The sequence below is a fragment of the Penicillium macrosclerotiorum genome (assembly GCF_028827735.1).
Source record: "Penicillium macrosclerotiorum strain IBT 26536 chromosome Unknown utg000007l_segment0_segment0, whole genome shotgun sequence".
Lineage (NCBI taxonomy): Eukaryota > Fungi > Ascomycota > Eurotiomycetes > Eurotiales > Aspergillaceae > Penicillium > Penicillium macrosclerotiorum.
The window spans coordinates 318,352-340,084 of NW_026643086.1; the positions used below are offsets into that span (position 1 = coordinate 318,352).

Here is a 21,733-nt window from a genome sequence, read left to right on the forward strand (position 1 = left end):
CCCTCCTCAACATCCTGATCCACATGTTATTATGAAATGGCTCTCTTTTCCAAACGTCTGACCTGCTTTTATTGTGGGCGGCGCGCGACCAAACCCGTCCGTGGGCCGGTGCACAAATTCCATTGCGAACATTGCGAGGCCGACAACTACCTCGATCAGGTGCGCTCAATAATTCAGTTGCCAGACTCTGCGGTCTCAATACTTACAGATTTTTATGACATTTTAGCATGGCGATATTACCGATCCCCCGGCATCAGACACAAATCCAGAGGGTCTCGGACCCGACGTGTCAAGCCCGCCCTTTGAGTCAACCGAGTTTCGACGATCAGATCTGTTTTGTTCACAATGTGTCCGCAACCAACATCTTCTAGCCACCACGCTAGCCTCGTATTTTCCGCCACCTGATGATCCTGAGTACGCCGACTATGAGCGCGATTATCCCCAATTCCGAAAGAGAGCAGAAGACCGATATCCACAAGTATGCTCCAAATGTGAAGATGGTGTGCTCAAAGAAATTCGGAAGAAGGGGTATGAGGCAAAGGCAGACCACCTTCGGCGCATGATGGATCAAACAAGAGCCAGCAGAGCCGCGCGAATGGCGAGAAGATACAGTTGGCAAAGTCTACTCGTCTACGCTGGCTCTATCGGATACTGGAGCAGCGTGGCCGGTCAACTTTCTTGGGATGTCATGAGTGCTTTGACGAGTCCTCATTCTCTGGAGCATCTTGGATTCTCTGATGCATACAATGCTCCTTCGGTATCTCTCTTGTCTTGCATTACCCGAACACGACAATTGCAACGTATTCCCGGCGAGTGTTCCGTCGACCTCGCGCCTCTTGCGGGCCTTTCACTCGTTGCCGGAAGTCTCTCTATATGGTGGAATCCGAAACTGCGCATGAAGGTTGAAGGGCTCAATGGTAGATTCGCCGGGCTGGGAGAGTATTACCAAGTGCAACTCATAGTGCTTGTTGTGCGGTGTGTATTCTGGGCATTGCTTAAGGACCCGTCGACAAGCGGAATGGTACCCACAATGCCTCCGGCTTTACATATGTTCATGATTATGTTCACTGTCCTATCTGTCGTTGTTTCCCGCCGTGTCGTTCAATATGATACTCGACCTTTGGTGAATTGGTCAGACAACTCTTGGGAACGACCCTTAAGAAGCACGGAAACATCTCCTGCGCCCGCTTCTCCTCGCGGACCTGCTAATACGACTCCGACCCTGGGCAATGGCTCGATTGACCAACCGTTTCCCATCCACAAACTGGGCGAAGCTCTTCCCTCCCTAGGAAAAGGAAAATCGCCCGCCGCTATTCCTCCTACTCCTCCTTCAGAGGTCGAAGATATGGATTGGACTCCCTCTGCTCCCCAGAATATCCAGCCGACAGTGAGTGTCTATCAGCGGAATCGACCTTCTGCGTTCGATGGGCCCTCCCCCTTTACCGGCAAGATCCCCGCCGCGCCCAAGCCACCGGCATGGAATCTTCGCGCTCGGAACTCGACAAAACCAATTGAACAGGTTGTCACACCAAATCCGTTTCACAGAAGTCCATCTCATCCCCCCAATCAGTGGCAAATGAAAAATGCAAGCCCCGAACCTGTTTTCAAGCCGCCGAGGTTTTTCCCAACGAGTGATTTGGATAACTCGACGGGGCTAGAAGCTCTGTTTGATCGTACATTCAACATTGCCTCCAGTGACGAGCCTCGACGAGATTGGAATCAATCCACCTCTAACCTGGTATCCTACTCAGAGTCCTCTGGTTATCTCGTTTTCCAGTATCTACGACTGATCTTATTGGTGGGCTCTATGGCAGCATGGACCTTTTCACAAAACCACCAGCTTTCAATTCCCGGAAATTTCATTGAAGCCTGTGCTCTGGGCAGCGCAAGTTTGATTGCTGGCTTTGCGCTTCTAGAAGCTGTGAAAAGACCTCTGGCTTATTGGAACGGAAAAGAAATATTGGTTTCTATCACGCAGCTCGGCGCAGCCGTTCACCTCGGGGCCCATATCCCTCAGCCCTCCTACGACCGTGAATATTTTGATCGTTACGGAAAGATGCTCCTTGTCTTCATGGCTGTGCAGGAAGCCCTTGGACTGTTGGCCCTTTATCGCACTCCGGCGCCCGCTTCAAGCCCCGAAATCCAGCAACCAATGAGCCCCCTTTCACCTCAACCTGGATCTCCACAACAACTACCCTCAAATAATGCTGCTATTTCTTGGCCCTCTCGCAAATCTCCTGTCAACAATACCCAGTCCTTTAACATGCAAGCATCACCGCCTCCGCTCTCTTTCACGTCTACAGCTGGGGGTACCAGTTTCTCCTCTGCGCTGTCATCGTCTTTGCCTCCTGCACCACACTACCAAATTTCTTCCTCCAACAGTTTCAATCATTTTCCGACGCCTCGCAACAAGAATCCTCACAGCTTCACCATGAGTGAGCTCAAGGAAAACGAGCCACCCTCAGATTATGATCAAGATTCAGATACTGAGACGATTGCTACCACAGCTACCAACCGTACTGATGCTACCACCCACAATATTCGCTATGGACGATATTCCAATTTGGATTTCAACCCAGCTTTCTCTCCGAGACGGAATGAGCTTGGTCCAGGTATCGGTGGTCTGAGTCTGGAAGACCGACCTGTTTCCAAACGCGTCACGCGTAGCCAAACGCAACAGGGCCTGACAGGTCGAAGAGTACCAGGCCGACTAATCAGATGATTTTTACTTGCTTTCTTTTGCCTCTCGTTTTGCTCTGCCTCCACCTTGATTTCGTTCTATTTTCTCGTTCATTCGTGTCTTCTTTCTATTATCCGTTGCTTTTCCATATCTCTGATCTGCATCCTCTACACATGCAGGAGATAGATTGTCCAATTCTGCGCAAAATTTTTTTTTCTTTTAATATGGATGGGGGTATTGGTTTCAGCGAACATCACATTCATAGCGGCGCGATATTTACCTTTCTGGATACTTTTCTTGCCTCTGAGACCGCTATACATACCTTGCTCGGAGGTTTATGATGTATATGAATTGATGACATGAGCAACAATGTGAATTACATATTTCATTTTCGCCACTGGAATGCTGCACTGTTACTTTTTGATGTCTCTTGACATCTAGCAAAACCAAAGTCTACGTCATGAGCCTCGTAGTATCCATTTTTAAATTTCACCAGCAGGAAATGCGTATAAATTAGGTCTCCTCTTTTGCTGATTGGAGGAATAATTTAATTCCTCCATTTCTACGAGGCTCAAAAACCAACCTATATCGGAGCGTAGCAGTCTGTGATTAATAGATTAGACGACGTATCATTTCAATAGACCCATTCTGATTGACTACTTGACAGCTTTCCCAAAAGCCTAATAGTAACGTTCTACATGATATCCATTTTCTCGTTTGTTGAATTGAGTCGACAAGTCGTCTCATCATCGCTTCAGGCCTGATTCACCATTATCTAAGGAGCGACTCGTTCGACTCGGGACTCGGTCGCTTTGCCTGCATCCTCAGCGCCGATATGGTGCTCTGGATCCTCAAGTTTCCGCTGGACCAACTCGGTGACACCAAACAGGTCGTCCATCTTCTCAAGAGACAGTCCTGGCAGAGGAGCACATTAATATAAGGATATTTCTCAGGGGGCTTTGGTTTTAAACTTACCCTTTGTCTCGGGAATGAAGAACCAGACAAAAACGCACATGGAAAAGCAGAAACACGCGAATATAATATAAGTTCTATCTTCGATCAGCAATGCATACCAAGTTAAAACATCCTACACTCGACCACACTTACCCATAGCCATTGGACCCAACCGTAGTCAACATGACGGGAACCGCCCTCGCAACAACAAAATTAAACAACCATTGCGTGGCTGCTCCAAAGGCAACATTCATAGAACGCAGCCGGGCACTTGGAATCTCAGAAACATAAATCCAGCAAACAGGCCCCCATCCGAATTGGAAGAAAGCTGCAAACAGGAAAATGCAGACAAGAGCGACATAGCCGGCGGGGATAACAGGTGCCCCCTTGACGGGCGGCGCAATGCGAACGTACAAGCCAATGTAGAGCATTGCTAGACCCTGTGCGATAGATGTCCAGAGTAGCGAGCGACGACGACCAAGGGAGTCAGCGACAAAGATGAGGAAGACCCCACAGCTGACCATTTTGACGATACCGTACACCCCTGTTGCGAAAAGGTTTGTTGCGTTTCCCTCAACACCGAGCTATACCAACCGAATTAGTCAATATCAATAAGACGAGGTATTATCTTTCTCTACGACGGTGTTAAGGCACAAGAGAATTGAAGGAGCTTCCAAGCTTACGTTTTTAACTTCATCAAGGTTAGCGATACTGGACCCACGAATTCTTCGGTAGAGGTGCACTTACATATTTGTGGACTGTAATAATTAATGGCATTGGTTCCCGTCATTTGCTGGCAAACCATCAAGAAGATCGAGATTAGAGCACGCTTTCGGTTTCCCGGAATAAACCACATCTCTCTCATGAGATCCCAGAATCCGGAGCCTCCTATAAGGGCTCGTTCTTGTTCCAGTTGTGCGGCAATAGCTTGGAACTCTTCCTCCACATAGGGGTGATCCGACGGAAGTGCCCGAACTTTGGACAGAGTCGCTCGTGCCTCTTCCCATCGATCCTGCTTGGCTAGCCACCGAGGGGATTCATTGCAAAGAAGCATGCCGACGAAGAGAAGTACCGCCGGCAAGCCTTGCATAGCTAAAGGAACGAGATACATTGTTGAGCCGTCCAGATGTAACAAAGAGCCATAGTTGATCCAGAATGCCAGCATAATACCCATTGTAATAAAGAGCTGGTAGAGACCGGTGAGGCCGCCCCGAATGGCGCGAGGTGCATTCTCTGAAACGTAGAGAGGGTTAATCATCGAAGCAGCTCCGACTCCAAAGCCGGTAATGAGACTGGGAAATTCGAACCCAGATTAGTGTTATGTTCGGAAGCTTTGGCAGTAAAGAGGGCATACCGTCCGATATACATGGCCTCGAGATGTCCACTGGCTGCAGTTTGAATAACAACTCCAATCACTCCAGTCAATGCAGCCCCAATTAAAGCTTTTCTTCTTCCCCATCGATCTGCGACTGGAGAGGCTATGAGAGCCCCAAAAAAGCACCCAGCCTGCAGCGTAGAAACAATATTGGCAGACAGATTGGCCTGAGCAGTAGAGCTAAGGTTTGTCAGGCCATAAGTGCTGAATTGCAATCATTTATTAGCCTTTCATGAATTCACAGATGCTATTGAGAGTATCTTCTTACGATTGAAAGGGAGGCATAGTGAGTACTCCACCAATGATACCGGAGTCCATGCCGAATAGCATTCCTCCAAAGCACGCCTGTTAAAGATCAGTCTTGATCATGATCTGAACATAATTATGGAGCCCGTACCGAGCAGGCTAACATATAAACCCTCCATCCGTAGATTTCCTTGGGGTCAGTTCTCATCGCATCATTGCGAACAATCTTTTGTAGTAGCCACGACATTATGGGAGTACAGTGAGACTCGGACCCCACAATGAAAGAGATGAAATGAGAAAGGCTTGGAAAATAAACCAGGCCAGCTGGGAGAGATGTGAGCCGAACGAGATGGTTTAAAAAGAACCAATGTCTCGCGCTAATATAACAAACGGACAGACTGCGCCGCTATCTTTAGGAGAAGGTGTCATCCGCGCCAGCTCTTCCTTGGCCGTCTTATGTGGCCTATAAGAGGCGGGATAGGCTGATAGACAAGGCGAGGAGACGTGGGGGAAAACCTCCACGAATCCAAACCTGCGCTGCGCGATCGAGGAATACGATCACCACATGGCCCGGGCGGGTACTGCTCATGGACCGTGTGCTTTGTTTCTCTCCAGTTTTGAAGGCGGGGATGTGGGGGTTACAGAGTTAGAGTTCAAGGTAACACAGGCGGATCACCGCACGGGACCGTCCCCAGATACGACGTGGTAGTCTTGTGGCTAGGGAGCTAGGCAGGCTCAGTAGCCTGTATGTACATTTTGGCTATTGGAACTATATTAGCCGACAGTCTGGGCGATCTTTGCTGACTTGGATGCTGTTGCGGGGAAGTCACATAGGGTTAGTCTTGGCGGTCAGATTTTTTCTTGAAAGCAAACAAGGTCGAATACGCAATTAGGAAGGGAGAAATAAAGTGAGTAGAAGGAGAATAAATCTAGTCAATTGATTTTAAGGATGAAGGATAAGTGTCAGGTAAATTTTCTTGTCTCTCGAGAACAAATCAGTGTGCCAAGACAGATCTGGCTTCCCATCTTTCAAGCACTTTCACTATGCCTGAATGCTTGATTAAGTGGTTGCGACATTATTTATTCATAGGCATGCCTTCATGCTTATTTTCAAATCTAGATACAACACTATTGTAAGCACTAATAGCAGAAGCTGACACCAGGGGAGAAGATGTGAATAGAGAAACACCTCTTTTGGTTACCCTGTGTATATCGAAATTCAAAACAAAAAGCGTTCAGACTGAGGGACAGCACCATTCACACTCAAGCAAATAGAGGCTCCAAAAGAACTGCAGGGATTTAGGTATTTTCTGCATGGTCTATCAATTTGCAATTTGATACGATTTCTTCCAAAAGCGTACAAGTTCCAAAAAGTCAAAATACCAAGAACAGCCGCTGATATGCGGAAATATACATTCCACCAATTGAAACCTCGAATTCGCATGTAGTTGCCTTCAAAAACGTAGTATATTTCTACAATCAACTGTGTTGTCAGAACAAAATACTACTATGTGCCATTCTCACTATTTTCACATACCGAGAGCTCATGATCGAAAGTGCCGTATTTGTTAAAATTGCGACGAGAGGGGAGAGGAGGAGCAGAGGGGTAACCTGGTTATCCTGAAGCAGAGAAAACGAGGCGTATATGGCTAGAGGGGCGCTTGAAGTCAATTTCAATATACTGGGGGTGTGCAGTTCGGTTAGGGAATTTATGCCGAGAAGAAGAAGAAGTCGAATAATACTACGGGGACCCACATATCTCTATATATTACTGTACATCCGCCCATTACAGGGATACTCGATTCCTTGAATGTTTTGTATAGTATCTGGGGTATACTCGGAAACCAGCGCCGTAACACGCTAGTCAGCGAGACAGGAGATGATCAAAAATCCCGACCAAATATGTTCTCGCGCAACAGGCCTGAAATCTTCCTTTTACTGTCCTATTTCTCATTTCTGATATCTTCAGCCTAGATACGCTCTGCCGCTCTCATGGCATTCCTAAATTATGTTAATTCTTCGTTAGTTCTCACAGTGCCACACGCACGCCTGCTGTGGGAGACAAGCTGATAGTGTATGTTTGGCGTTCTGAGCCAACTGGGCCAGTTTGGACCCCAGAGGCAAGTCGCATGTTAGGATACGCCTGGAGAACTCGGATAATTGCATAGCTGGCTTCCATCAGAGCGAAGTCTTCTGCCTAGGGCTTTAGATCCGACATGACATCGAATGACAACAAAAGATATGTACTTACTTCCAAGACAGAGCCTTGGGCCTCCGTTGAAGTCAACAAACCCTGCTCCCAGTCGTGCCTTTTTGATCAGCTCTCCACTTTCCCAGCGCTGTGGGCGGTAGACTCCCGCGTCTGGTCCGTATATTGATTCAAGACGATGTAGGTGGTAGAGAGAAAAGGCGATTCCTGAGCCTTTGGGCAGCAGAACTGGTGAGCGACCGTTTAGTCCACCGCCACGAGGCAATACTGTTGTTTCTTCGACAAAGCGAATATTCATGGGTAATGTTGGATACAAGCGTAGGGCTGCGAGAGGTTAGTCTAATGGATGCAGGATAGGAAGGATAGAGAGATAAGATAAAGAAAACCAAGGCGCACTTTCGTTCAAACAGCACCGGAGAAACGACAGCCTCTGAATCTGGTCCCGCGTGAGAGGGCTGTCCGTCGGGACAGAAGAGATCTCTTTGCGTAAACGCTCTAAGACGTCCGGGTTACGAACTAGATGAAAGCTGTTTAACGTGTTAGTTTTGTCCATAGCAAGTGGCTAGGCCTGAAATTGAGGCACACGCACAAAGTCCAAGACAAGAGGCTTGCTGTAGAGTCCCGCCCAGCAACAAGAATGTGCAGGAGCTGGTCACGAACCAGGTCAAAGTCCTGCATCTCTCTCCACAGGTCAATTATGAAGGGGTATTTCTCGGCGGCCGCGTCCTCGCCGAATTCGTCTTTGTATTGGATGGCCTTGGACGCGAAAAAAGTTGCCCAGTCACGCACCGCTGTGCAGGCCTTTCTGAACCTCGGTGGGTTGTAGAGCCAGGCACCGTCCGCGAGTCGGACGCGGATGCCGACTACGAATGACGCATAGTCAAAGTTGTCTCGGACAGCATATCGCTTCTCTGCATCCATGTTGCTGCGCGGCTCGCCGAAGAGGAGCATCGTCGTAGTGTTGAGGGTGAACTCATACATGTGCGGCTTCAGGTCCACGACACCATCGACGGCAGAATTTCTGATGTCGGCGACAAGCTCCTCAACGTGTTCCATTAGTGACTGTGGGGTCTGCTTGTGCACACGGATAAACTGGTGACGGATCAGTTCCCGAGAGTGTTTCCATGCAAGCCCATCTTGTGAGAAGATCCCCTCCCCCAATAGCGGAAACGAGGCGAGGCGTCGGCTACCCAGGCCGTAGTCTTTGAAACTTGTTGAAAGAATCGCTTCAACGTTCTCAGGGTCCGTGGTGAAGTAGCCTGTGAGGCCAAAAAGGTTGATGCGGCAGGTGGCTGCGATGTCAAAGTACGGAGTCAGTTGTTCAAACGTGTGCTCGCCAAAAAAGATCTCGTACTGTCGTTTGAGAAGATCTAGAGCCAGGGGCCACTTGTACGGAACGAATGGAAGGACGGGGGCGCAATTATACTGCTCGGACATTGCGGCTTCCAGCTGCCGAGGACAAATACTGTTAGCGATCAAGTATGCGGACAGGCATACTTGCGGTGTCCGGTATTTGCCTTCTTCTGGCTTCGCCTATATATATAGAAATACAAACAAGCGGCCATGATAACTGACAAGACTATCAGGTACAGGCTAGCATGTTGGTTAGCCTGTAATGACGTAAGCATGTCGGAGTCGATGAAGTTAGGATGAGAAGTCGCGTCGATAGGTCATGAGTCTGGGAGATCGATACAATTCCGTGTAGGGAGCAAAGGAAAGTGTATTTTGAAATGTAGATTGGGCAGCAGATCGATGCTGACTGCTGGCGGTAAACGACTCCCTCGTTCTGCCGCTTCGTGAACTGGTTGGTTCCTGAGAGGCGTGGACGAAGTGGGTCTGTAATGAACGCGCGGTCTTAAGACAAGTTGTGTTTGTGATGTTGAGCCAAAAATTATTTAAAAAGCGTGCTGGAATAGGGCCTCCATCTAATATAGCAGCGCAGTACACACACGGACGTAGATTACGATACTGAATACATTTCCGCGCAATCCTCGCTTTATCAGGATGTGGACATCCGGTATGACTCAGCGAGCTACTACTGAAAGATAATCAGAAATAGGGCCTTTGTATTTGCATAACAGTACGACCCTGAATCGGGGAAATTGGATTCTGCGACCTCATCATTTACACAGTGGAGACCCTTGGCTAGCAGCCCGGTATCCAATTGACGTACCCGCAATTCAAAGCTTATTTTATAGTCGGATGGAAAATGACTGCTCTTGGCGTTGAGTTCAACTCTTTTGCGCTGTTTTGGTTTGACTTGGTTGTATTTATTAAGATAGAGAGAAGATCAGGATGTTAATGTTGATATTATTTCAGTGTGCGCTTTTTTGCTATCCGATTTCATGTTTCTGTATCGTAAATGAGGCGTGTCTGTGAAGAAGGGAGGAAATTACGAGGCTCCAAAGGCATGGAGCACCATGGATAGACTGGAGGTGTTCTTAGTGCCGTAGAAGTCACCTGATGGTGAAAATGAGACTTAGGGCCAAGTTCATCATCATTCTTGACCGAACCCAAACACTGTGCACGGCGGGTTAACTATGACCTCTGCATCCTTTGAAAATGCAAATTCGGGATTCCAGGTGGGGGTCAATCAAGGGCCGATATACATTTCACAAGGTAAGTTTCCAGCCTGCAAAATAGGCTCAGGCGCTTTCAAAGCTTGGCTCACAATGGTTTCCACTTGCTAGAACGATCAGAACCCCGCTTCGAGCCTCTGGCAGCCGCTCCGTTCCAGGGAGTCCATCAGCATGACCTAAACTTTGTTCGTGATGGTTCCCTTGTTAAAAACAGGTATTTCTCCAACACCCGACTGGTCAAGAGCTATTTTTCGGGCAGAGAAAAACAGCTTGATATTCTCAAGATGGCATTCCATGACCCTATGCAGGCCAACCAGCAGAGATTTGTCATATATGGGCTGGGTGGATGCGGAAAGACGGAGCTGGCCAACAAGTTCGCACTTGACTTTCGGCATCGCTTCCTGGGTGTCTTCGTCGTTGACGGGAGCTCCCAGAAGACAGTGTCGAGCAGCTATGCTGAAATTGCCGCACGGGTTGGCGCGCATCCAAACCCCATTGCCGCTAAAAGATGGCTAGAAGGTTGCGACCTTCCATGGTTGCTAATTATCGACAACCTCGACACGGATCATGTCGATATCGATGATGTTCTGCCGGCAGCTACAAAGGGCTGTGTTTTGATAACAACACGGAATCCGACCTTGAGGGTGCATGGAAACACAGGGAGGAAGAGCATCGAGTTGGGAGCTCTGGACCTCGAAGAAGCGGAAACTTTCCTCATGAAGGCTGCTGGGCAGTCTAATGTTGCTCCCTCTGATAGACGGCATGTCCAAGAGATCTGTCGTGTTCTTGGGTGCCTGCCCCTGGCCCTTGTTCATGCTGGAACATCCGTTCTCAAGGGCATGCAATGGTCACAGTATCTGTCATTTTACAACGCCCAGCTGGAGACTATCAAAGCCAACCACAGCCGAAGGCAGACCAAAAGCGACGAAAACGGCCTCATAGATTATGATGACGACGAAGACACCAGCTTTAATGTTTTCTCGACATACGAGGTTCTATACGAATCGCTGGAAAAGTCGCGCCAGAGGAATTTTCGGGATGCCGTCGAGCTTCTGCATGTTTTCTCATTTTTCCACTTCCAGAACATCCGCCTTGAAGTGCTGATCAAGGCGGCCACGAACCAACTCAAGGAAGACGCAGAACAGAAAGTCATTGAGACAAACCAGAAATGGCAAAGGAATATGGCCAAAGGGGCAAACCCACCATTTCAGTCCTTCACTGCCCTTTTTCGAATGTTGCGAGCTTTCGCGATTTGGAAGTTAGCAACAGGTCCTTGGCCTTTACCAGCTGTGCTGCGCAATCCAGATGGTCTTCATGTGGAGGCTTTGGAACGCCACATCCGCGTACGACTCAGAAATGCTTTGGACGTGCTCATTGAGCGGTCACTCGTCTCGATACAAGACAGCACCGATGGCCACTATAGCATGCATAGCCTTGTTCACGAGTGGGTGCGAAGGCGTCCAAAGATGCGTACGACGCACCAGGCGTTATGGTGCCAGGTATCTATGACCACTCTCGCGTTAAGCATCCCACGGCCAATGCTTGGCGCCACAGCAGAAGAGACACAAAGCGAGGAGGAACGCCGTAAACTGCGCGAGCTTCTGCCCCATATACTTCACGCACTCGAACGCAAGGAGGCTCTCGACAAAGAAATCATGCAGAACGCAGAGAGGGCACGATACACTTGGCTGTTTTCCAGTAGGAGCAAGAGCACCTACAGGCGTCTGGAGGCTGAGCAGGATGTGCGGTTTAGCCTCGTGTATGTGGAGACGGGTCGCTATGAAGCTGCCCGAGAGCTTCAAGAGCGTGCATATGGGTTTACAGCAAGCCGGCTTGGCCGCGACCATCGTCTCGCGATATATCTGTCCCTCTTGTTGTGCCAGACTCTGTTTTCCATGTCAGAGATAGCGATGGCATCTAAATGGCTGCGGGATGCTTATGAACTCTGCAAACAGTCCTTCGGTGAAGATGATCCACTGACGCTGGATGTCGCAGATAGCCTAGGATCTTGCCTGCGCGTGAAGGGTAGGTGGGTAGAAGCGAGAAGTCTACACACTGCTACTCTAGCAAGAATGAAACGCATATATGGCCCAATGCATGTGAAGACGCTCAAAGCGACCCTAAATCTGGGGCAAGTGTTGTTCTGGGTTATGGAATATGCTGAAGCTACCAGCCAATTACGAGCGGCCTGGACAGGCTTGCGTACGACCCTTGGCGAGGATCACTTGGAAACATTGGCTGCGCTTCAGGAGCTAGCCATGAGCTACCCGCAGCATGACGAATTGGTCGTAAATGCAGATGATAAAGAAGAATTGGAGGAAAACCTCGAAGCAATTTCGTTTGTATACGAACGGCGCAAAACGAAGCTTGGGTCCGAGCACCCCTTCACATTGCTGGCGATGCTACACTTGGCACGCCTCAAGTCGGCAGTGGGTGACCATGTAACGGCTGAGGGCATGATCCGCAATGGACTGGAAATGGCCAAAGGCAGCATTGCCTCAGACCACGTCGGCATGATTATGGCGCGCACCATTCATGCACAGGTACTGACGCGTCTACAAAGGTACAGTGAAGCCGAAGCCTTGTTTAATGAACTTATAGACAAGGCACTGTACAGTAAGTTTGTGGACGAGGACGGTGATAGCACAGACCGACTAAGTAACATTTGGCTTCTCGCAAAATGCTTCCAGTTGCAAGGCAAGAAGCAGGAGGAACTGGCCACATGGAAAGAGTTTCTTGCCAGTGCAAAGACAATTGGTGGGCACGGCTTAGGCTTAGAACATCCGAGGATACCAAGAATAATGGAACGAATAGCTGAAATTGAACGGGGAAAATAGGTTACGCCGTTGATGGGCTCGTGGCGGCGGCTCCGTTATGACAAGATATTACGATTAGTATCGTTAACAGTGCTACTGGCATATAAGGCTTAAATATTAGGTGTGTTCTGTTAGTTATTCACCTCTAATGTCCATCTTTTTGAAATTTGTCCACTGGTTTTTATACCTTTCAGATTTAAATTTTGCATTTTATTCAAAATATCACCACTTAGTTTGGCGCATCAGCAAAGGATATTTGTTCAAGAGTGATGTCTAGCTTTTTGTCGTGCTTGATCGGGTGTTTGAACTTGTCGTGGTGGCGTCAAGAGATTGGAGTTCGACATGTATATTCTCTCGTTGTTTCTGGCACGTATAGTTTAGTGGGCTGATCACCAAGGTTGACACCGCTTTTTTTTTCTTTTGCTAGCGTTCCTTATACTTCTGCCAGGGCTCCTCGGCACGTCCTAACTATTCTCGCAGCGTTTTATATGCGTTGATCATTTTTCGCTTGTGACTTATTGCGGAGCTCCGTGATTTCCTATCGCAACCTCGAGGTCTCTAAATGCTTAGCCTCAATCTCTTGCTGGAGGTATTTGTTGAAGTTTTTGGTTTTAGTAACTATGTCCAAAATCGTCTGCAGGATGGCATGCATTTGCCGTTCCCCTATGACGCTTATCGTGGTTTCCGGTCGCTTCCTTCTTCCGGTCTCAAGCATGTGGTGTTCGCGCTTTCGTGCTTCGGCCCGGCGCGCGTGGTGGGTTGGGTGCCAGTGGAGCGATCGGCATTCCCATAGGCTCGGGTGTTCCCTCCCGCCCCGTCAGCTCTGCCCCTGGAGACATCTTGCTCTGGTACACGTCGATTTAGGATTGAGAACCCTAGAAGCTATCATGGCGATCGCCAACGCATATTGGTCCACGAAGAGGAGAGTCTTAGGTTGAAATTTGATTAGGAAAATAGATGAGAAACTAATTTTAATGTGAACAGCATGGTCGACAAGTTGTCAAGGCCCGGTCGATAGCGTTCAAAACATCTAATACTAACAACAACTATGAAGTTTTACTTTGTCTTGTCTTCATTGTCTGCTTTGTCCTCTGCATCACTTGACAACTCTGCCTGCACTTCCCGCACAATCGCCATAGTAATGTCCGCGCTGATTGCGGTCAGAACATGCCACCACCCATGTAGCTCCAGGATCCATGCCCATGGCAACCCCATCTTTGCCCTCAAAAGCCGCAGCTCAGTGCAGAACTCGAGATCCACATTCCAGAGTCCATAGCCTACTAGAAGCAGAATGAGTGCCCTGCGGCTGCGTACCCGCCACTCAGCGCACTTCTGCGCTGGGAAGCCGGGAACCCTCCAATGGAAGAGGTAGTGGCCACGGAGAGTAATCAGGGCCAGGACGGTTCCAAACGCAATGTAGTGATACAGGATATTTGCGGTCCAGATATAGAACGCAGAGAAGAGCGGGAAGACGACAGCTAGACCGACGCGGACCAGCCTATTGTACCCTGACGTGCGCTGAACGTTCAGTGAGCCTAGAAGCAGTGACCAGGCTAAGCCCAGCATTGCTAATTCATCGGCAAATTGCATTATCTGGCGCATAGATGCGTGGAAGAGAAAGGATCCAACACCCAACATGAACAGTGACACAGCCATAAAGTCGACCTTGGGCGCGAAGAGGCCGAGGCTGCCTGGACCGTACATGTAGCGAAGGGCAAGGAAGACTAGTGAAGTAAGCTCTCATAATTCCCGACTAGATTTACACAAACGGCAACGTACCATATGCGAGGTTGGTCAAGGAGTTAATAAACTCAGTTAGATAGGCCGATATGGCGTAGTCTTCTTCGCAGAAGCTTGGTTGATCATCGTTAGCTCTTAATCGTACTTTTCCTACTACCTGAACAGTAGCCGACTTACTTCGCTTTGCTTGTCGGAGGGCTCCACATCCCATTCAAAGCGTTGCGGTCGCCATAGTAGTGAATGTTGTGGTGTCCCATGTTGAGATCTTGACCTTAAAGAATCCCCTTCTTCTCCTTGATTCCAGTATCGTTGTGTTATTACTGTTGCTCTTTCGTTGGAAATTCGTTTCAGTGGAAAAATCTGCCGTATCATAGAGGAGGAAATTTTAATTAAAGGAGGAAGCCAAAAACAATTTGACACAACGAGAGAGGGGTAATGCGGTGTAGGGAATATAGCTTGAAAAGTAAAAATTTTGATTGGACAGCCAAGAAGCACTAACGTATCTATCATAGTAAATGCATATATTATTATAACTTCATACCTCAACACTGTAATAATCTAAAGCTAGATATTAGTATGCTATAGTCTAGATCGTATCTATAATCTATTTTCATAGCATAAAACGGGTTACAAATATATATCATAAGATACATAGATTCTAGATGAAATACCTGAATGATAATGTATTATATATTACTATAGTAAATAACGTGTTTCACGAGTGAGCCAGCCACCTCACCAGAAACGCGTCTCCTATCTTCCACCTACCACCACACACCACACACTATGCCACCAAAACGCTCTGAAAAACATTCAAAATCGCCAGATAGGGAGGGTAGGATTCTACTAGCAACTTGTTTTATTCAATTTAATTGGGCCTCCTGCAGAAGTCTTTCCTTATACATGGAGTATATCATCTCTCTACACACACTACACTTGATGATACGGCGATGTATTATGGGTCATTTGAAGATGCCAACACCGCCCACATTTTTCGACTAACCAGAATATTTGACAAAGAACTGAAAAACAGCATCATGCAGCTCCGGATGAAAAAGGGCGAACACAAACAAACAGAGGATTATAGAGATACCTGTTTCCATGGCAAGAACTTCCGCAAGTAATTTGAAGAAGTGCACCCTAGCTGACCACGGGAAGCTATGCCAGGCGCTCTTCAGGCTCATAGATTCATTTCCTTGTACAGACGCGGCGACTCGAATAAATATAGCATATGTCGGAACAACTGCTCCGAAGTAGAGAATCACAATAGTGGTAAAGACGCAGATTAATTGCGTAGTTTCCGAGACCTCTAGCTCTTCACCCAAAGCACCTGCCAACTTAATGAAGTAGACAGGTAGGTAAAAGCAGATACTTGAGGCGATACTATACAGTAAAATTGCTGGGAAGGCCTTATACCATGCTGACCGTGAAGGTAGGCGACGGTAGTACGGATGATCCAAGCGTTGGGTGAGAATAGCGTGTATGTTACCTACTTTCAGACCCGAAAGTAGTAATTCGGCTGTCAGATTGAGAAGCACACACTTCAGTAGACTAGATCCCTTCGTAGGAAATCTAGATAAAAATATAGTCTTGACTAGTCGATGGAAAATATAGATTGGAAGACCTCGAAAATGCTGCCTGGAGAGTGCTTGTGCCCTGACATTCGGTCTTTGAGTCGCGGTCAGTGTTGCGAAGACACACCCGTGGCTGTATACGGCCTGTTAATGATTAATCTCATCATTTAGTATGAATTTCATTTGTAATCTCTAGCATTGCCGTCGAAATAATGATCGAAATAACGACATACTAGAATAAGCCCAATCAAAGCCCCAGCCAGGATCAGTAAAAGGGGCACATTGATAGCCGGTGCTTGCTGACTCTGATAACCAAAAACAGACTCGCCCTTGGCTATATCCGTTGACATGATTAAACAATGGATTCAACTGGGTTGAAGCTTTCGTTTGCCTGACACCGAATCGAACCTGTTGGCAGCGCCTTTACAGTCAAGCCTTTGTATCAACAGGAGCTGGATCTGATAGCAAAATAAGGCCTGGATAGAGCATTTGAAAGCTAGAATTATAACTGTAAGCCCCTGATATCCTCGTTTGTGCAATTGGGACGAGGGGCCGCGAGACCATTCTTAATGAGGGGAAAAGGTGGGTGGGGGAAGAACAGGTGAGTTGCGAAGAATCTTGAAGTTGAGAGCTACCCAGCAAACATAAGGAGAGAAAACTCCAATAAAACTAATGAGTGTTAGGGATACAGAAAAGGAAAAAGTGGATCTACTAGGCTTGATTGTGAACAATTTTCACTTGCTTTCGCGACCTTGGGGCTAGCCGTGGCTTCTTGCCCACAAGCGTTTGTAGGTATAGTACCGAACATAACTTGCATGGTCTTTGGGGGCCAGCGGAAAGTGGGGCCGCCCCCACGGCGCCCTTGCTATAGTGGGTTCGCGGTCTGACACACGCTATTTGCAGCTTTTCTATGGCTCTTTCTCGAGACAAAAGTGTAACAGCGCCGAGGCATACCTGGGAGAAAACCGAGTTTGTCTTCGATAGTGTTCATTTTTGGCCAAGAACAGCGAAATCTCCCGTAAAAGGCCAGTCGTATCCTCAGTTGTAATACATGGAGTCGCAAAGTTTTGTCTGTCAATCTCTGGACCTGCAGCCCATCGAGTCTCTCACCAGACGCTAAAAACTGGCTAAAGCAAACTGCCATCCTTGTCTCCCTGGTATAAGAATGTAACCTAGGCACTATCTGGAATTGAGGAGGTCAAATTGCTCGGCCAACGAATATTGGATTCAAAAATGGTAACTAAACAGTTCTCGTTCTAACCCCGAAAGATCACTTCTCGGTGAGCATTTCACCGCAATATGTGCATAAGTATGATGGGATTTCATCTTGCTCTGGTAGAACAATCAAATAAATCTAGCACAGAAGAAAACTGTTACATAAAAGAGAGAAAAACCACGAATGCCGATCTGCTTTCAGAGTGCTCAACATTCTATTTTCATTCTGACATCGCGACTTAATTCACCTGAAAAACCATTCAATTAGACTCCTTGATAGTAGTGATGCTATATTTTGGTCTGCCCGTCCTCACAAACTTCGATTCCACCACAAGTCAATCAATCTAGGCTCTCGCATCAATCCTCATCCGATACTATCATCCATGTACAATCCCTGTTCGGCATGATGAATAGCACTTTGCCCTTTCAGACCACTTTGGTCCTCAAGCTCGCATCCGATCAGGCATGTAGTCAGTGATCTACTAAGCACTATATCGCGAACGAACTTTCGAGCAGCAGGGGGCAGTTTTGGGGTCATTCCGCATTGGGGTGGGGTGTTCGTGCACAGGGCGAAGCCAAGTTGGTGTAAGTCGTAGCAAAACTGAACTTGAGCGGCGGGCGGTGGTAATATAGGAGCAAATTCTAGAACAAATTAAAGAGGAAGAAACAGGTGAAGCTAATTTGAAGCGGCTCTGTGTTCTCCTCAATGAGGTGAGTCTTGAGGTCAGAACTGTGATCCCAGAGGGACCACTAAACCTGTCTTACTAGTCCGAGACAAATCATCCTGGTAGCATGGTAAAACGTATTCTGAGAGCCCGCGAAATAGAAGGTTTAGATTGTCTAATGTACATTGGGCCTGACGATTGATTATGGTACATAGTATTTTATGTGGGATCAGTGACCCCCAAGTAGGTTACCCAGGTACCGGGCCAACTCCTGGACTAGAGCACTGTCAACACCATCACCAGTGTTCAAACCTTGCTTTAACATCTCAGCCCAGCGTTCGATGGTCATTTCATGCAACCTCTGTCCGTTCAGGACTTCATGAACACGCCGTGCCTGGTCAGACGCTACACTCAAATCTGATGAGATCGAAATGTTGCTTTCAATAATGGTGCCATGTTTCAAACGAAGGAAAATGCGAGTCTTTCTGTAAGTCAGCATCTCTCGCTTGGTACAATCCACACGTTTGATTTATCGAAACTCACCGATGACGGCAATGAGGGGGGCAGCGGCGGGCGCTCACGAGGATCCTCCTCAATTGGATATGTCGAAAATGTGAATTGCGGTGTTTGTGTATACTTCCACTCCAGTGACTACCATCGACAGTTTCAGCAAGTCATGTATCTATCAATTGAAGGGCAATACATACGCGCAATTCGGCAATACCCTTGCCAATTTCGGGAATCTGCTCGCCATGCATCTCTCCCACTGTTCCAGCGACCCAGCTGTCACCGGCGAAGATCTCCGGCTCAATGGCATGTGCGCGTCGTGCCCGAAAGACGGCACCCGAATCGACTCCATACAATCGGGCAAACTCGTCGATGACATTGTCCATTACCCCCTGCATGGAAAAGAAAGAGTCTGCCAGCGCATCCGATACATTTCCAACTGGTGACCGAACACTCTCGACTCCTTTCGCTTGGATATAACCACGCGCCGGGGAGCGCAAAAACCGGCCAAGATCATGAATATTGGGCGAATCTAGTAAGCAAGTACCGTGGTGTAGAGCGCGGTGGCGGGTCAACTTGAATGCAGACCCGGAGACTTTCCGAAAAGGAGGCTCATTGTTATCCTTGCCCGCCTCTGATGGGAGCATGACAATGTCGTGTCGTTCGTTTACGTTGGTATTGACTGCGCCGACGCGGTGCAGTGCGCGAACCACCATTTCCGCATGTTTATTCCGTGTGAAGGGAGCCCGCGGCGATATTACACTATAGTTGAGGTTTCCCTCATCATGAAAGACAGCTCCGCCGCCCGAACGTCGTCGGACATAGACAGCTGCATCGTCTTGGCCGGCCCCCCGGCGACGGTCATTGTAAAGCGTTCGAAGGTCGGTCTCCAGCCATGGATTCTGATTGCGACCGATCACAACACATGGCTGATTGATATAAAGGAAAAGGATGCTGGAGTCGGTCGGGGCATTTTCTAGCAGGAAGTGCTCGATCGAAAGATTGACGTAAGGATCGGTCGACAACGACTGGTAGATTTGGTGCTGGGACTCCGGCCGTCGGGCGAGCTCAGCGAAGCGATGGAGAGGATATGAGGAATTGTGGCGGATTTGGTAGCTCGCACCACGCAGCGACGAGGAATAGCATCCTCGAGCGAGCATTGGGAAAGGCGCAAGGGAGTTGCATAGTTGGATGGGCGCACAGCACGCGGCCGATAGTCGGGCGCGCTAGGCCCAGATAGGAAACCGTCGATGAGTCGATTTTCGGCCTCTTCGGGTTTCTTACTTTTTTTGTGTCGCATCAGTCTATCCCTGCAGCTGCTATATTGCGTATCTGCCCTGCCAATTGAATTCCGAAGATTCGCTCATTCTCCCCTTTTCCTCTCACTGCCTGCGGACACCTATCCAGCCGGATCCATCCACCATCATGTCGACGTGGGGTGAACATTTCCGAGTCACCACGTAAGTTGCCCCTCAGTACTACAACTTCGTTCATTGCTCACCACGTCCTTAGTTATGGCGAGTCGCACTGCCGCTCCGTCGGCTGTATCGTTGACGGCTGCCCTCCTGGCATGCAACTCACTGAGGATGACATCCAGCCCCAGATGACTCGTCGTCGTCCTGGGCAGAGTGCCCTCACGACCCCGCGGAACGAGAAGGACCGAGTTGAAATCCAGTCAGGCACCGAGTTTGGTATTACACTGGGCACACCAATTGGAATGATGGTCCGTAACGAGGACCAGAGACCTAAGGATTATGGTAACAGCACAATGGATCTGTACCCTCGTCCCAGTCATGCCGACTTCACCTACCTCGAGAAGTACGGCGTCAAGGCCAGCAGCGGTGGCGGCCGCAGCAGTGCTCGTGAAACCATCGGTGAGTTACATATCAATGACCTGTAATAGTAGCGCGGTTTTTACTGATAGATTTCCCTCCCAGGCCGTGTCGCTGCCGGTGCCATCGCAGAGAAGTACCTGAAGCTTTCGCACAATGTCGAGATCGTCTCCTTCGTCTCCTCCGTGGGCAACGAGCACCTTTTCCCCCCGACCCCCGAACACCCCACTGCCTCAACCAACCCCGAATACCTGAAGCTGCTGGAGACGATCGACCGCGAAACCGTGGACAAGTTTGCCCCCATCCGCTGCCCCGACGAGGAGGCCTCCGCACGCATGACCAAGGTTGTTGAGCAGTTCCGCGACAACCAGGACAGCATTGGTGGCACTGTAACCTGCGTGATTCGCAATGTTCCGGTTGGTCTGGGTGAGCCGTGCTTCGACAAGCTGGAGGCCAAGCTGGCGCACGCGATGCTGAGCATCCCCGCCACCAAGGGCTTCGAGATCGGCTCTGGCTTCGGTGGCTGTGAAGTGCCTGGCTCCATTCATAACGATCCGTTCGTGGTGCAGGATGGCACGACCCGCCTCACCACCAAGACCAACAACTCCGGCGGCATCCAGGGTGGCATCTCGAATGGCGCCTCTATCTACTTCCGCGTCGCTTTCAAGCCCCCGGCGACCATCGGCCAGGCCCAGACCACCGCCACCTATGACCTGGAGGAAGGTGTCCTCGAGGCAAAGGGTCGTCACGACCCGTGCGTGGTTCCCCGCGCCGTCCCCATTGTCGAGGCTATGTCCTCACTGGTGATTATGGACGCCCTGATGGCGCAGTACGCGCGCGAGAGCGCAAAGAACCTGCTCCCGCCGCTGCCCAAGACGATCCCCACTAAGCCTGCTACCGCGCCCAACGGTGCGTAAGCCGTAAATAGTTTCAGTGGTGTTTTTTTAAAGCGACAAAAAAAGGGGTGGCGGTATGCAAACGCCTAAACACTCATAAATTTTCCACCATGGGGCCCGGGAAAAACCATTTTCTATAGATATCATTTTCCAACTGATTTCTTGTCTTCATCTGACCTTGACTTCTTTCTGCGCGGAAGTCTGTTTCGGAATTTTTCTTTTTCATCTTATATATCCTCGTTGCCCGCTTGGAAGGGCCAGATACAAAATTGTTAAATGATATGCATGAGCAATGATTTCATGAGATTATCTCTCTTACTTTCTAGACGTAGACTGACAGAATTGGCTTTATCGACTAGATAGCCTCTTATCAAATGTGAAATCCTTTAATTATACAGATTGAGGTTGAAAGAAGAGCATCGTCCAATTTGCAATGCAAGTACCT

General features: G+C 48.6%; 7 protein-coding genes across 7 annotated transcripts; 3 read left to right on the top strand and 4 right to left on the bottom strand.

Annotated features, from left to right (window-relative positions):
* Positions 1-36: 36 nt before the first annotated feature.
* N7462_006933 (uncharacterized protein) lies at positions 37-2,722 on the top strand (the record flags this gene model as incomplete). Its single annotated transcript, XM_057078651.1, has 2 exons — positions 37-159; positions 227-2,722. The coding sequence occupies 2 exons, from the start codon at positions 37-39 to the stop codon at positions 2,720-2,722; spliced, it is 2,619 nt and encodes an 872-aa protein (XP_056931321.1).
* Positions 2,723-3,455: 733 nt separating this feature from the next.
* Positions 3,456-5,502, bottom strand: N7462_006934 (sugar porter family MFS transporter; the record flags this gene model as incomplete). Its single annotated transcript, XM_057078652.1, has 8 exons — positions 3,456-3,595; positions 3,656-3,729; positions 3,788-4,218; positions 4,318-4,325; positions 4,382-4,926; positions 4,989-5,213; positions 5,278-5,354; positions 5,407-5,502. 8 exons carry the CDS (start codon positions 5,500-5,502, stop codon positions 3,456-3,458), a joined length of 1,596 nt encoding a protein of 531 aa, XP_056931322.1.
* Positions 5,503-7,284: 1,782 nt separating this feature from the next.
* N7462_006935 (n-alkane-inducible cytochrome p450 protein) lies at positions 7,285-8,901 on the bottom strand (the record flags this gene model as incomplete). Its single annotated transcript, XM_057078653.1, has 4 exons — positions 7,285-7,448; positions 7,507-7,788; positions 7,861-7,991; positions 8,054-8,901. The coding sequence occupies 4 exons, from the start codon at positions 8,899-8,901 to the stop codon at positions 7,285-7,287; spliced, it is 1,425 nt and encodes a 474-aa protein (XP_056931323.1).
* Positions 8,902-10,004: 1,103 nt separating this feature from the next.
* On the top strand, positions 10,005-12,880 carry N7462_006936 (uncharacterized protein; the record flags this gene model as incomplete). The annotated part of the gene is made up of 2 exons (XM_057078654.1): positions 10,005-10,083; positions 10,155-12,880. 2 exons carry the CDS (start codon positions 10,005-10,007, stop codon positions 12,878-12,880), a joined length of 2,805 nt encoding a protein of 934 aa, XP_056931324.1.
* A 1,035-nt stretch (positions 12,881-13,915) lies between these two features.
* Positions 13,916-14,856, bottom strand: N7462_006937 (ceramidase; the record flags this gene model as incomplete). The annotated part of the gene is made up of 3 exons (XM_057078655.1): positions 13,916-14,583; positions 14,639-14,712; positions 14,777-14,856. 3 exons carry the CDS (start codon positions 14,854-14,856, stop codon positions 13,916-13,918), a joined length of 822 nt encoding a protein of 273 aa, XP_056931325.1.
* A 3,426-nt stretch (positions 14,857-18,282) lies between these two features.
* N7462_006938 (putative lipoate--protein ligase) lies at positions 18,283-19,720 on the bottom strand (the record flags this gene model as incomplete). The annotated part of the gene is made up of 3 exons (XM_057078656.1): positions 18,283-18,534; positions 18,597-18,704; positions 18,761-19,720. The coding sequence occupies 3 exons, from the start codon at positions 19,718-19,720 to the stop codon at positions 18,283-18,285; spliced, it is 1,320 nt and encodes a 439-aa protein (XP_056931326.1).
* Positions 19,721-19,985: 265 nt separating this feature from the next.
* N7462_006939 (bifunctional chorismate synthase/riboflavin reductase [NAD(P)H] ARO2) lies at positions 19,986-21,309 on the top strand (the record flags this gene model as incomplete). Its single annotated transcript, XM_057078657.1, has 3 exons — positions 19,986-20,020; positions 20,073-20,434; positions 20,498-21,309. The coding sequence occupies 3 exons, from the start codon at positions 19,986-19,988 to the stop codon at positions 21,307-21,309; spliced, it is 1,209 nt and encodes a 402-aa protein (XP_056931327.1).
* Between the last annotated feature and the right edge of the window lie 424 nt (positions 21,310-21,733).